Raw genomic sequence first — 15,771 nt, forward strand, 5'->3', positions numbered from 1 at the left:
TTCTCAAAGATCTTAGTTTCAGCCCTGTCACAAAAGAAAACTTAGGTCTCTGCTTCAGTGAATACAGTGTGAACCATTTTCCATTTTCCTTGAAAATTCACCAAAGAGAGACAGATGTCTGTCTCCACTGTGTTTTGTGGATCATTCAGGATAACCAAAAGAACATCTGGGAGGACAAGTTTCTCTGCATGCGTTATAAGAGGTTTGCGTTTAGTGGAGTTTGTCAGTCCATCAGATATCAGAAAAAAATGAGTGAAAACTGGTAACCAAAGAAGCTATAAAATGTCTGTGCGGACCCACGCCATGCTATTAAAGTTGCAACCCCTGGTTAAGCGTGGAACCCATGCTTCAACTCCACCCAGGGCTCTTTGCTGCATGTCATTCCGCTTATTCTTTTCCCCACACTTTCATGTCTACTCAACACTGTCCTCTCTAATTGTTGCAAAATGGCACAGTAACCCCTGCAGAAAACTTCTGTAAAGAAAATGTTATTTACCTCCATTACTTAAGGATTCTAGCCTGATATGTTAGAATTTAATATTTCAGTTCATAATTTGCCCCTCAGACATGCATGTTTGACCCTCAACTCAGAGAAAACTCTTTTCAAAATCCATCCATCCATCCATCCATCCATCCATCCATCCTCTTCTGCTTTTCCAATTCAGACTTGTAGGGGGCTCGAGTCTATCCCAGCTGTCATAGGAAGAAAGGTGGGGTACACCTTGGACATGTTGCTAGTCTCTCTGACACAGAGAGACAGACAGCCATTCACATCAGTTTAGAATAACCAGTTAACCTTACAAACACCTACGTGCTTTGGACAATCTAACATCATTTAGATGTTTGACCCCTCAGCTCAGAGAAAGATGTATCTTTATAAACTAGAAGGCTGTTTCCAAAATCATCGCTGAAAATCTGTCTGGGCTCAAATGCAAGTTTAAGGATTTATGACATCACTAGGGGTTCAAAACAAAATCCTGGTTCAATCACAGGCAACTTAACACCAGTGTGGAAACATTAAGTGTGCACGGCACAAAAACTCGCTTTTTTCTAATCACACAAATGTACTTTTTAATAAAAACAAAAACCCTGAATATTCTTCATAAAAAGTATTTCCTGTTCAAGTGGGAAACTTGTGTGTCTGCATGAAGAACATGCAGACACACAAATTAGAACTGTAAGTTGCATCCTGTTTACAACTTAAAAGACACAACTTACAGTTCTAGCTATCTTTGATGCTCTTGTTATTGAATTAATCAGTAACGGGCTGGTCATTATACACATAAACTTGTACATTTATCTCAAACAACAGAGTTGCTTTAGTACAACTTTTGTATATACTGAACTCACTGTAGTTCAATCTACTACTCTTAAACTTTACCATGAACTGAACCTAGACACCCTGTGAGAGCAGATAGAGAGCTGCTCCTTTGGAAACTGATTAGACAGTTACTGTCCTCTACTGGTAGGAAGCATTAGCTACAGTTATGAAATGACCCTGAATGTAAATGAAGCGCTTTAACACGTCAGCTGAGATTTCTTTCCATAAAAGCTGCCTGCTGCTGCGATGAGCATGATTGAGTCAGCAGTGGAATTTAAATTCATATTTAAGCAGAGCAGCCTTACACAAAGTGATGCTTTCCCTCTAATTTATTGTATAGAGGTATGGCATGTGCATAAACTGATGCTGAGCAGACAAATTAGAGGTTTTTGAAACAGCTGAGGTGTGGTTATGAAAAACAGGCTTTAACGCATATACATATATTATATCCAGTGCTTACAGTGCATGAAACACTGTATATAACTCATATACACAGTACTGTGTATATGAGTTGGCTCCACTTCAAGCTATTCAACTCGGGAATGAAAGTGAGCCTCTTTAGAAAGTCAGAAAATCATACACCATTGTTGGTAGCCATCCACCAGTTTCAGTGCAGCAGCTGGAGCAACTCCGGACGCCAGCTTTTATAATCCTTCTCATTCAGATCTGAAGCCCACAGTGAAGCTATCAGATTATTGCTGCTGGCTAATACACACTATGTCAGTGAATGAAAACCACGCGCTGCCTTCTGTGCTGCCACGCCTGACTGAATAAGATATGATTCAGTGAAAGTAGGAGGGATGCCATTGTTTCACAGACCTGACTCCCTGAGAAAGTTTTCTAAATACAGCAGATATCATTTTCAAAGCAGACCCTCTGACTTATAAAACACACAGAGACGTATTGTATGCACAAAGCCACACGAACTGAACAACTCTAAATACATGCGGCAGCTGTGATGAGCTGACTGCCTCCACCTCTGGAGGTGAGAGGTGGTGGTGTCTCTCAGCTGAACAGTTGCCTCATTAAACCCTTCGACCTGCTGACTGACTGAGACAGTGGGAGAAAAAGGGTAAAGTGACAGGGGTTGCATGCGAATGTCGGTAGGAGAGAGTAGTGATTATTAGTAAATTCAAATGTAAATACTTGAGGGCTTCCATTTATGCCATTTTATATTTCCAATTGTGTGTTTTTTAAACTACAAGAATTATTTGAGAGCCCTCTAATTTCATATGCAAATTATATTGGTTTGATAAGTTAATATAGTTTAAATTAGTGGTTACCAATAGGGGATGTGCTACACATAGCCAAGGGCTTTGTAAAATCATTTGCCATAAATTATAAAATTGTGCTGCAATGTTGACTGCAAATGCATAGATGGATACTTTTTACGCCAACAAACCAAGCATATTGTTTCCTTTACTCCCGCCCGCGTTATCGCCACATGTGCCTGAAATCTTTAGATTGGCCCGTTTTAGAATACAAACATCTCAGAGTGTAAATGGTTGTGAACAGAAGATTAATTGGTGTTGGAGAATTTTGTTCCCTGGGGAAAAAAGTCTGTGAACATGAGCATTAAACAACCTGAAAGTATAGTAAAAAATGATGAGTAATATTAATCATATCAGATATCTCAATATAGTATACAGTTCCTGCGCAAAAGCGTCGAGCCACCCCTCATTTCTTTACATTTTGCTCAGAAACATTTGTATGTTTGTACAATACTACAGAGTGTGAAAGTAAATAGTGTGATCACCTTTAATCTTTAACACAGCCTGAACTCACTTTGGTAGCCCTCTTGTCATTTCTTTAAATATCCTTCAGCAATAGCTCTCCAGGCTTTTTGAAGGACATTCAAAGTTCTTCTTTGCATTTTGTTCCGTTCTTTGTCAAGATGATCTCACACTGCTTCAGTAATGGTGAGTGTGGGCTCTGGGGAGGCCAGTCCATGACTGATAGTGTTCCCTTGTATGTTTTTCTATCCAGGTTTGCTTTTACTGCATTGGCAGTGTGTTTGGGATCATTGTCATACTGAAAAATGAAGCTGTTGCCCATCATATGCTTTCCACATGATATTTTGACAAGATCCCCATCACCACTGGCTGAAATATAGCCCCAAACCAAGACAGAGTCTCCACTTTTTTACACAATGGTTGTAGACACTCACTGTTGTACCTCTCTCCTTACACCCTCCTATTGACGACAACTTGAATTAAAACTTCCAGATTTTGATTCATTACTCCATTTGACCTATTGCCACTGATGTTTAGTCCAGTTCTTATGTAATTTGGCATACCTCAGCCTTTTCTCCCTGTTTTCCTTCGTTAAGAATGTCTTCTTGACAGCCACCCTTCCACTGAGACCATTTCTGATGAGGTTTCAGTGAACAGTAGATGGCTCAACTGACGGGTCAGATGCAGCTTTCAGGTTCTGTGTCAGGTCTTTGCTGGATTTTTCTCTTGTTTCAGAAGGACATGACTGTTCTGCTGTAGACTATTTTTTATCCTCCACTTTTAAGTTTTCTCAATTTGTTTTGATTTTCGATCACACGACCTAATCATCAGTGGCAAGGCATATAAATTGAATGTCTTTGCAACATGTGACTATGTGAAGTCTGAGGAAGGTTTGCCCGAAACGTTACTCTCCTGTTCGAGATCATTAAAAGTTTTCTCAGGAGCTCCTTAGGTGTGCGGGCTTTCGTCTTTGTCCAATTTGTTTAAGAACACACTGCACACTGTGCCAATATATCAGTGGACTGAAAATGAACGAAAAAGCAGCCAATGTCCAAAGAAAAACCCTAAAAGACCTTCAGAAAGCCTGGAGAACTATCGCTCAAGATCACTTTTAAAAAATTACAACAAAGTCTGGATCCTTGAAAGCAAAATATAAGGAAATGACGGGTGATTCAAGACTTTTGCACAGTACTGTACATGCAATTAAATATTTAAAATAGGTTTTGTATCCGAATATAGTTGCAATTAGGCAACATTTAGAATTCAGGACTTTTCCTTGTGATGGAGTATTTTGCAGCATGTTACTGATTCAGTAAAAGATAAAAATAAATGATTTCACACAGCACAACGATTTTCTCTTACAAAGCAGAAGCGCCTCAACTCGATCACATTACTTTCACTGCAGTTGTCACAAGATGAAAAAGCACCACAAGGTGGCCAGGGGTGTATGTAAAATACAAATACCCATAATTAAGAATTGTTTATACATACATGATTTGTAAACCTATTTTTTCAGAGTTCAGGGTAAACTGCATGATGAACATCATGAAAAGAAATAGGTCATATAAACAAAATAAACAAAGGAAACAGGCAGCAGTGCAAAAACTGTCACCGAAGACATCCATGATTTGGGCTCCGTCTTTGTGTTTTTACCATTCTTGTGTCCATGTTATTTCACCAAAAGAGATGATTCATTGCGGAAACCTTGCACACAAAGACAAGTTCCTATTGTTCCCATAATTAATATGTGCATGCATACATTTTACATACTGGCAATTAGTTTCTTTCTCAGCATATTTCACACAAACCTCTCTCTCTCAGCACTCACAAACTCACACACACACACACACACGCACACACACACACACGCATACACGCACACACACACCATTAATAATCATGAGAATTTGGTGCTTATCTGAGCCAGTATGAAATACAGCCTCACACTGCATCATATGGTCACATTGATCCATCACTGAAAGCTCTGTGCTGCTACAGATTCTGGAAAAAAATTTAACAGCTGGCATCATCACCAGTCACGTCCTAACATTAGAAGAACTGAACGGTGCATGAATGTCGTCACGGTGCTTAAAAAACGGTGATCACATCATGACTAGAATGACATTTAGGGAAAATGATTGACAAAAACCTCCTTTCAGTCACGTCTTCCACACAAAGACACCGCTTCTATCTACACCTCACAAACACATGCCGCAGCGCAGTCCCAGATTGTCCCATGCAGCGTGTCCAGGGTGAGGAGAATTACATTGACCTAATTCACTTAACTGGACCAGTTAGATATTTGGTCATTGGCTGGCTAAGCTCGAGTTTGATCCTCTGAACTGAGCTCCAGCAGCTTCTAGCCTCAATAAAATCATCCTCCGCCTCTGACAGAACTCATCTCTTGGTGAGTTATTAATACCAACGGAGCAGACAGGATGTTATGCACTGATTCTTCAAGCTTCTCATCAACAAAGCGACATGAGAGCAGAAGAAGGTCGCCTTCTCTCCCTCTGCTCCATCTGTCCCTCCATACTGTACCCACATTAAGAGGACTGGCAGCACTTGGACAGCCAAGTCAGAAAACTTGACAACATCAGACAATGCCTGAAAGTGTAGATTCAAGAGATATTAAAAGCCAGCTGAACACCCATTTAGCCTCTTCGTGCTGCAACATGAGTGCGGCTGTATTTTGTTTGATGCACGCAGTTTTAAAATGGCCTTGCTTGGACAGTAGCTTTGAGACTTGTGCTTTGTGACCATCGACGCCTCCAAACAGTGATTATTCAGTCTGAGCTTAGCAACCATAATCGTGCTTGGAAAGCCTGTCAAGCTTTCAAATTTCTCCTACATGTTGCATTTGGATGAATATATCTCTTTATATGTCTTTAAAAAATTCAGTAAGACAACAGAAAAGACTAATGAAAATATTATAATGTGTATTTTTTCTGCTCTAAAATAAACTGGAAAGATCAGCATGCTTAACTATCTTAGTACATACAGCAGTAACCTTCCAAAGAAAGCAAACTAAAAAGTCCGGTGCACTGGTTTGTGGAGAAATGGTTAAGACTACAAAACTAAACTAAACTGAAATAAACTGTGATAAAAGACTTTAGGAGGATAATAACTTTACCTAGGGAAAATCTGTATTCCAGTACTCCAAGCAAAATATGGGCTTTTTTTTTTTAAATAATAAAAATCAGTGAAAACCAAGAAGCCTATTTCAGTTTACCTTTGTGTTAAATTGAAAATGTGGTGCTTAACAAATTAAATGGGCCCCCATTCTTGATGTAAACTACAGATATTAAACAGTCAATTTCACAAAGAAGATGATCAAATTTATACAATCAATATGATGGACAGATGCTTTTATTGCTGCCTGCTCAATCCTAGTCAACAGTTTCATTAGTAAAAAGCAAGCTCGCTGGCCTGCCCCGTATATGCTGTGGGTGAGTGCTGCTACTACACAGTGTGACGGAGGCTGACTGTGCTCCACTTAGATGTTAAAGGGCATGTTAACATTTTGAATTCATGTTGTTTTCCCTCAGAAGCACCACATATTATGTTCACAAACCCAAGTGGAAAAAAAAACATCCTGGGGTCTTCCACCTCCACACATTTCTCCGTGAGGCAAAAACATGTACTGTATCTGAAGGGGAGAAAATTACATTTCAGACAGACAATATCAGCAAGCAGTGACAGCAGTGGTTTCTTTCCTTGTATGGAGTTTGAATCTTCAGGTAGGGAAAGGGGCATTTCTGATATTCTACTTATTGGTAATATACCAGCATTTGTTGTAGATTCAGCCTGAGATGATGACCCTAATAAAATCTGAATAAGGGAACAAAGACTCCCAAAATAGCCGATTTCATTATTTATATCAGTGCTTTTGCTCCACAGCTATTTACAACAACAGATCAGAGCCAATTATATGCAACAAAAAGGGGAGATGGTTTGTCTCGAAGTTGAGGTGTAAAAGCATTAGTCATATAACCATTTAGAAATTTTTTCCAAAAGCTGAAAACAGGAAAAAAACAACTGATTACAGCCCTGAAAACAAATGAGCTTCCAAACAGTACAGACACACAGGTATAAACACATTATTTTTTTTTTAAGAATGAAGAACCTGCCCAATATCATCTGGTAAAAAAACTAAATAAATAAAAATAAAATAAGATGGAATTGTGTCCATTTTGCCAATTGTCTTTTTTCACCTCTCCACTATTCTCTTCTCTTAAAACTCCACCTTTCTCTTTCTCACTTTGTCTCACACACACACACACACACACACACACACACACACACACACACACACACACACACACACACACACACACACACACACACACACTTATTCACACTTCTCTCCGCTCCATACTGTTCTAACACCTCTGTGGTTGTGATCTTCATGGCACTTCTATAAATCTGCCTCACTGAGTCGAGCAGCCGTTTGCACTTCACTCACGCTCGCTGCTGATGAGGTGATGAACAACGGCGGAGAGCTCTACATCACATCATTAAGTACAGACGGACACAACCAACATCTAATGTACAAACGAGCAGATGCTGTTATCATTTAAGCTCAATGACAACACACTAATTGGAATAACAGGCCTTTGTCATATCACGCATTTTTCTAAGCAAACAGTGAGCCAGCATGGACTCACTCATTTTCTTATAACACCCATGAGTCTCTAGCTATGACATGGCAGAGTGTCATCAGTGAAAAGGTCCTTTTTAAGCTTGTTTTTGTTTGTTTGTTTGTTTGTTTTGTTTTGGGTTTTTTTGTTGTTTTTTTTTTGAGGGGGGGGGGGATTAGGAGAGAGAAAAGGAACATAAAGCATTCGTACCCAGTTGCTTGACCACTTGGCTATCCGTTCAGCCAGAAGGGTCCAGAGTATTATTTACAGGATGTAGAAATTGTTATGTTTTGTTGTGATTTTGTGGTGGAGTTTGTTGCTTTGAGGGTGAGATTTATTTACAGCACATTCATTTACAAGACAGAGGGGTGAGAATCTTGAAGCAGCTAATACACACACACACACACACACACACACACACACACACACACACACACACACACACACACACACACACACACACACACAGACGGGGAATAAATAACTCTTTTAAAATGTTGCCAATTGCGTTATCACGCTTAAATAATTTCTGTACAAAACAAAGCAATTTGCCATAGTGGACTGATTAATTGAGTAATACAGCACATGACGCCTATGGACACTTTTAGAAAGTGATACATCCTAACTCACGACTCACACCTGCATGCTGCAATGCACAAATAAATAAATAAATCTTGCCAGCACAGGTTTTTTGAAGACAAAAAAAAAAACAAAAAACAGGTTTGTTCCAGGAAAATGTGCATGATTGGCTTCCCCTTCCAGTCAGCTTGGATAAGAGCAAAGTAAAAACATGCCTGAATCTTGCGCTTCCTGAAAACCTGTGATGAAGGCACATGAAACAATATGAGAGGAGGTCATGGGAGAGTCACCTCACGCTGGAGGTCCATCAGGCCTTGCTGTCAGTGCAATGCTCCCTCTGGGACTGAAGTGGAGCTTCCTACAATCTACCTGACTGGAAATAGCATATTAAAATGTGTAAGTACACACATGTTTGCACAGTCAGTCAGATGTGATTGTGCACTCAGATGGGACAGCCATCTCTGATAATATATATATATATATATATATATATATATATACATTTTTTTTTTTGGCTGTGTGTGGCCTCTGAGCTGAGCGGCCAGACTGCTTCTAGATGATTCCTCAGCGGGCTGTGAGTGTGTCAGCAACTGTCTGCCATAAATATACTCCACTCTCCACTGGATGGAAGTCAAATACTAATATATGACAGGGAGAGAAAGAGCAAGAGAGGGAGCAAAAAAATATGTAGTGAAGGGGACAACAAGCTGTGCACAAACAGCAGAGTGCTCAAGGACGTTCTTAGCAACGACCATGTTCATCCGGAGAGCAGAGGTGGGAAGTTCAATATACACATACACTCATGTTTAAATGCATAAGTGAGGGAGGAAGAGAATAGACCTGTCTGTTACAGGCGCATTAGCATTTTAACCCCTCACACATCACAACACCATACTCCCACTCTGTCAGCAGCTCTAACTCAGTAATCAATCACATTGATGCAACCCATGGAAACAGGGATTGAGACAGAGCAGGCAAATCCTCTGTAAGCACACTCGGCAATGTCCAAAAATAAAAACGGCTGGATTTCTTGCTTTACTCGTGTCCCTACAAACAAGCCACTCTGAGGCTTATTTCATGGCTGAGAACGCAGCCCTTACTGGGGCTTAAACTGAGCCTCAGAGGGTGCAATGATAACCATCTCCTCCACTGTTACTTCTATCCAATGTTCTAGCTGCGCAGAGACCCTGCATGCTCTTACACTGGCTGACAGAAGCAGGTCACTCAGTCAAGTCTGTTGCCAGAAATCCACTGAAACATCACAAGCCTCCAGCTTCAGAGGCTACAGTTTGTTTGTTTTATTAAATCAAAACTGGGCACAGGCAAGACAAGAAAAACACAAAGCTACTCAAAGCTTGGCTGGACATTTAATAAGCATCATATGTGTACATGCGTATGAAAATGTGACTTTTTCATCAGTGCGCAGGTATAGTAGAATAACAGTGATGATCTGGGCTGGCATGCAGCAGACTGTCTGTGTGAAGCGTGTCTGTCTGTCGCCGCTCAGACTGTACAGCAGCCAACAAAAAGAAAAACATTTGATCCACAGCGCAGGCCCCGCGTCCTCGACCAAAATCAGGAGAAAACCGCAGGCTGTGGCATCAAGCCTAAACGGACACACCCCCTCCAGGCTGTGGCATCGAACCAGCGATAAACAGACCGCGGCTGCTCCCGGCTGCGATATAATCATAATAGTTACTGAGCCTGGTGGACTGAGCCCATCATTACGGCTCGTAATTATATTTCACCAACAAACAGGCCCGCAGCCTAGCAAAGGTTCGTGTTTACACCGGCGTCTCCCTTTAATGCAGACTGACAGATGACTGCACAAATGACATCTTAATCAAACCAGCAACACTCATTTACACAAACACAACATAGACACACACACACGCCTGAATCCGCGCGGCGGTGCGCGCATGGCCCCTCTCACGTTCAGCATATATCTCACCTTGCTTGACACATTTGAAGCGGACCGGGTCTTTGCAGTGTTTAATCACGGCCAGCACGTCCCGGGTGGTGAGCCCGGCTACTGGCATGTCGTTGACCTCCAGCAGCAGTTCATCCTGGGCCAGTTTGCCGCTCTGGATCAGTCCCTTCCCCTGCTTCACCTCGCCGAAGTAGGGGAACTGGCCGTTCTCTGCGCCCCCCTTCAGCTCGAACCCCAGCTCCCCTTCTTTCCCCCGGGTTATCACCGCTTCGTGGACTTTGTTGGTCCAGTGATTTTTCTTCTTGAGGCTCTTCGACATCGTTAGGGCGAGTTAGTCACCGCGGGCTAGCCCTTGCAAAAGCCTCCTACCGTCTCATCTCTACCTTTGTGCGAGCGGCTGCAGCTTCACGGCGCTGGTAGCTCCATCATCACCGGTGCACGCTGGCGCAGTGTCCGCTCGGCGAGCCGCGCAGTCGGGCAGAAAGCTGCAGTACAGCACGGCAGCGGATTGAAATAATTATCACTCTGTCAGACACACAGACGCAAGAGACTGATCCTGGCGGATGACCCGGATGTGAAGCCTGAAGGAGGGGAGAGATGAATGGTTCTGGTTCGGCGTAAAGGGATGGAGAGGAGGGGAAATAACACAGGAGGCGCTTCACTCTTACTACACTGCCAGGGGCGCTTCCTCCGGCTCACTGTGATCGCGCACATGTAGGACGAAATATGGTACACTGCGTGATAGCCTATATAAAACCAGTCTTGAGCGATTTACATAAAAGTCTGTTTGGGGAGTCTAAGAAATAACCGATTTTAGGCTGACTTTTAAATAGATTGAAGTCTTGGCATGCACAATCCATATATCGGTGGACTTTAACAGACTATGCCCTTTCCAAAAATATGCAACAAGCTTGTAAAGACGACCCAAGGCTGCATTACCAAGAGGGACAACTGCCCAGGGACCCCTGAGGTCAGCAGGTTCACCAAGTTGTGATAATAAATACGTTAGCGGTTGTTTGTTAACATTAAATACACCATAAGCTGAAATGAGGTGGCTTAAGGTAACACCAACATTAATATCTTGGGACTCCATCGTGTGTGCGTATCGATTTTAAAAGTCTCTATTATTGCAGCTTTTATTCAGTTAAATACATGCGTGCTTAATATCTACACAACACACAGGGAAATCTGCATATGGCAAACTTGGAGTTGTGCCAAACTATGGTTAAACTAATACGCAGGTTAGTGTAAAACTGTGGTAGATGGTCAATAAATATTTCCCTCACCCATCTGCTTTAGTGTCTGCTTCTGGCATGCAAGATTGTCCATTAGATGATCATAAATACCCAAACAGTGGGCTTCAAAGAGTGAGTTTCAGCCCACTGGCACCCCTTTTGGATGATTCTGTTTTCTTGTGCCATTATGTTATAATTCATCTACACACCTCCGAACATCACAGGTTTGTTGCATGAACTTTTAAGAAGCAGCAAAACTTAACGCAGACTCATATCTACTGCGAGGGAAAAGTCGCATCCTCAACTCTGTTTTGTTAAAGTTCACCCTCTTTGCGTTGGTCACAGTTACATAACTGCGATGACATAAATCCAAGTTCAACAGAAAACGACAAATCCTTTTGTTGCCATTATTTTTTCATGGCTTCCCGGAGTGGGCGAAGTAAAGTTGCGTTCAATATTTAATGCATAAGTCGAGAGCTGCTCATCTAAATCTACTGAGGATGACGCTCCCTCTTACTGCCACTCTCAGCCTCTGAATGTGAGTTTGTGTGTCTGTGTGTGCGTAAGGACATGCGTGAGCTTTTGTAATGTGAGTATTCTCCCTGCAAAACAACATTACTGTACACCGAAAGAAACCAGTAAATAATCTATTAGGAGCAGTGGACTGACTTCGACTGTCACTCTACACACTTAGGTTTCTTGGCATTTAGGTCATGCATATGTTCAGATGGCTTCTGACACTAAATCTAAGCAGATGTAGACTGGATTCGTTTTAAAGACTAGCCGCCACAGTAGAGAAAGAGTACTGGAATAATCCAGAAAGCTGGCTGGATTAGTAGATTAGACACCCAGAGGGGGAAATGAATCCCGGTTTTGCTTTGCTCTGCTCTGCTGGTGGACGTCAGAACTGCAGCATCAAGAGGCCTCTAGCCTGGACTGAAACTTCATTTTTTGACTCCAGTACCAGCTCATTTAATGGGTCTGGGTGCACTAAATTATGAAACCAGCTCATGCTGCCTTCAAAGAGAATACAAATGTGGAGCACTCTCTTGCTCTCTCACTCTCTTTGTTACATAAGTAGTATATTTGTGCAGGCAGGATAAATCATACACACAATTTTTTGTCCTGTGCTCGTGTATCTATATCTGGATCAGAGTTTTGTTTTTTTTTTGTTCTTTTTTTACTATTTTGGACCTTCTTTTTTGTGAACAGAAGTGCCATAGAAGAACAAAGAGAAAAGCCATCAGCTGTCGAAGCTTTGAGCTAGAGCATCTAAATTTGGAGTCATTTTAGGCAGCTCGTTGGCACTTCAAGATTTTATTTTTTTTCCTGACAGGATGCTAAAGTAGAGCAGAAGCTCTCTGTGTCTGTATGGCCACTCATGAACAATGACACAGCTTCAGTGTTAGGAGGAGGAGAAGGAGGAGGAGGAGCACATACTCCTTTTGCTGGAGTGTCACTCTGATGCTGATGTTTGCTCCTGCACCCTGAAAACGGGCCTGTAAATATATTTGTGGCCACGTTTGTGCATGTTGAGGTGGGGGAGGAAGAAGAAAGATACGGATATTACTTTATATCATCATTATAGACAGAAAGTAATGAGCATCCTAAAGCAGACTGCCAACAACAGAAGGCAAAAATACAATAACACGAGGCAGCCTGTGCACTCAGAGGGGGAATTTCAATAGAGCTTATATGGATTTAGTTCACTGCCTTCCTCATTGACTCTGCTTTGTGCATTTGCTATTCGGGGGGGGAAAAAAATGCACACTAAGTTGTTTTTATTGCTCAGCGAGGACAGGGGTGGAGAGGGGTCACCTTCACACAGACACTCGCACACAGTCTCCTCCAGTCTTTATCAACTTTATTTAAACCACAGATGGAAAAAGGGATGGGGGGTTCTGCATGCGTCTGCACGCATGAGACTGTAACAATATTTGAGAGGCGTTTTACACTTTAAAATTACACACACATGACACAGTCACATCTGAGAGGAACCCAGGGGTGTGCTGGAGCTAAAAAATCAGTTTCACACATGCACACAGTCAAACGCAACACACACACAGAATAAGTTAATTAGACTGAATGGCTTTAGGGAATTGGCAACTGAATCACATTTGCTTTTTCTTCGAGCTCACAATGAGATTTAATTATGAAGGGAGTCTTGCGATGCCAGAGTACACCTGTTATAAAAACATAAAAAAAAAATCCAGACTGATTCCAGACCAAACCAGACAAAGGAGACTGGAAATTCAGCAGAATTAAGGTAATATTAGCTTCCACTGATCTGTGGTGGTGTCAGTGTCGGCTCAGTGCAGAAATGATACTCAAAAGTACAGATTTGAAGCTGCATCCGTCAGTTATTTTAGATTAGGTGTTCATAATTTGGGCCTGCAAAGAATTATAACGTGAATCTGTAGCTGTCCTTGGTTTTAGTGGGCTTAATATATTACATTAAATGTAATTTTTTTCTTTAAGAATCTCACAGCCAAATCCAGAATCAGCTATACTGGATAAAGCCTTGCACTGGTGCCTCCAAATCTTTCAAACATTATATAAAAATGTGTTGGTTATTACACTCCTCTGGGTTTTAATTCCTTTGTGGTCTGGTCTGGTACCCTGAACACATACCTTGTTTTTGATTAAGTTATTCACACCATTTGATCTCCCCAGGAGAACTTTAGGGATTAGCTAAGTGACTCTACAGTTAGCTTTTAAATCACACAATGCCTCCTCAAACATAGTGTCCTCCCAACTAATGCCCTATTATTGTGCTTGAATGGTGATGGCTTAGCGACGTCTGCAAGACAGGAGACAGCCTTGGCACTGGTGCTGCCACCCATTTGTAGGATGTTACTTGCCATCATCTAGAGGTCTATTAAATATATAAATATAGAGAAAGACTGGAATGTGACAGTTGTTCTGATAATCCTTTCACTATCTCGGAACTAATTCCTTTGATCAGCTCATGAATGCTGGAAATGATTTTGGGCCTCAGTTCTTGCTTTAAATCACCACAGCTTGGTAGAAAATCACTTTCTCGCTCTAGTTCAAGATTAATTAGCCCTAATCTTGAGGGCTTTCCAGTGGAGATTTTATATGAAAGGCCAATGCATCTTTGTCACAAGCAATCTGTGTTAATTATATCAAAACTGCTGATTAAATTTTTCCTCTTGTCTCTTTTATAACCATCAAGCAGAAATCTCTCATTACATGCTTGTACTAATAGTGTCCACTAGATGGGGCTAGTTACTGTTGAACGGCGCGGATAGCTGCTCCTAGAGAGCTATGCTTTTATTTTCCTATACTGATCTGTGAGTTTCAGGATGTATTACGCATGTAGTTTTTTTATATATATATATATATATATAGGGCAGGGACATCTCTGCCAGATTAACTGCATTTACAGAGTCTCATTGATCACTGTGCCAAAAGTGGCCTGATATGGATATAAAACCAAGCTGCTTTCTGTAATTTTGAACCAAAACTGTGAAATTCTCCATCACAGGTTTTTTTTTTTTTTTTTTTAAACTAAGCTATGGATCTTAATGATTTTGGGAACACTGAATAAAAAATTAAGGGAACACTTGTGTAACGCAAAGTCAGTTAAACTTCAGGGATATCAATATGAATATAGGAATATACTGTGATTTTAAAAAATGTAATCCACTGCATCTCTGCTTTCTTCAGGTGATGAGTGAACTTTAGGTAAATGGTTTGTTTTGATCACTCCATTTATATAAACTTATAAAAAAATATTTGTGTTTATTTCTTTGTTGTAACAATGATTCTTGGCATTAACTCTTATACAGTTGGGAAGCTGGGCAGCACGGTGGCTAGCACTGCTGCTTCACAGTTAGAATGACATCTAGAAGGCCTGGGTTTGATTCCACCTTGGTCCGGGCCTCCCTCTCCCCGTGTCTGCGTGGGTTTACTCCGGTTTCCTCCCACAGTCCAAAGACATGCACTTACTGGGTTTAGGTTCATTGGTCACACTAAATTGCCCATAGGTGTGAATGGTTGTCTGTCTCTGTTAGTCCTGCAACAGGCTGGTGACCTGTACAGGGGTGTACCCTGCCTCTCACCCTATGTTAGCTGGGAAAGGCTCCAGCAACCCTGAAAAGGATAAGTGGATGGACATTTGGGAAGCTTCTTTATTGCCCTTTAAATGGTGCCACATTTGTGGGTTGGGCAGCAGAGTTGAGTATGTGAGCTGTGCCCATGAAAAACTTGTCATATCTTCTCTGCCGATGCTAAACCACTTATTCTGCTGTTGACTCTTGTTGGTGTTGTTTACTGGATTGATGATTGAAAAAGCAAAACCTACAAGCAA

General features: G+C 41.4%; 1 protein-coding gene across 2 annotated transcripts in view; it reads right to left on the reverse strand.

Moving 5' to 3' along the window:
* Positions 1-10,752, reverse strand: part of LOC115782074 (membrane-associated guanylate kinase, WW and PDZ domain-containing protein 2-like) — a 94,472-nt gene extending 83,720 nt beyond the window's left edge. Inside the window, exon 1 of one of the 2 annotated variants that reach the window (XM_030732079.1) lies at positions 10,225-10,752. In XM_030732079.1, the coding sequence (XP_030587939.1) occupies positions 10,225-10,522 (298 nt within the window). In that variant the 5' untranslated portion in view covers positions 10,523-10,752. The remainder of the gene's footprint in view (positions 1-10,224) is intronic. The other variant, XM_030732078.1, reaches the window with a different exon arrangement.
* Positions 10,753-15,771: the final 5,019 nt, after the last annotated feature.

The sequence above is a fragment of the Archocentrus centrarchus genome, chromosome 6, assembly GCF_007364275.1.
Source record: "Archocentrus centrarchus isolate MPI-CPG fArcCen1 chromosome 6, fArcCen1, whole genome shotgun sequence".
Taxonomy (NCBI): Eukaryota; Metazoa; Chordata; class Actinopteri; order Cichliformes; family Cichlidae; genus Archocentrus; species Archocentrus centrarchus.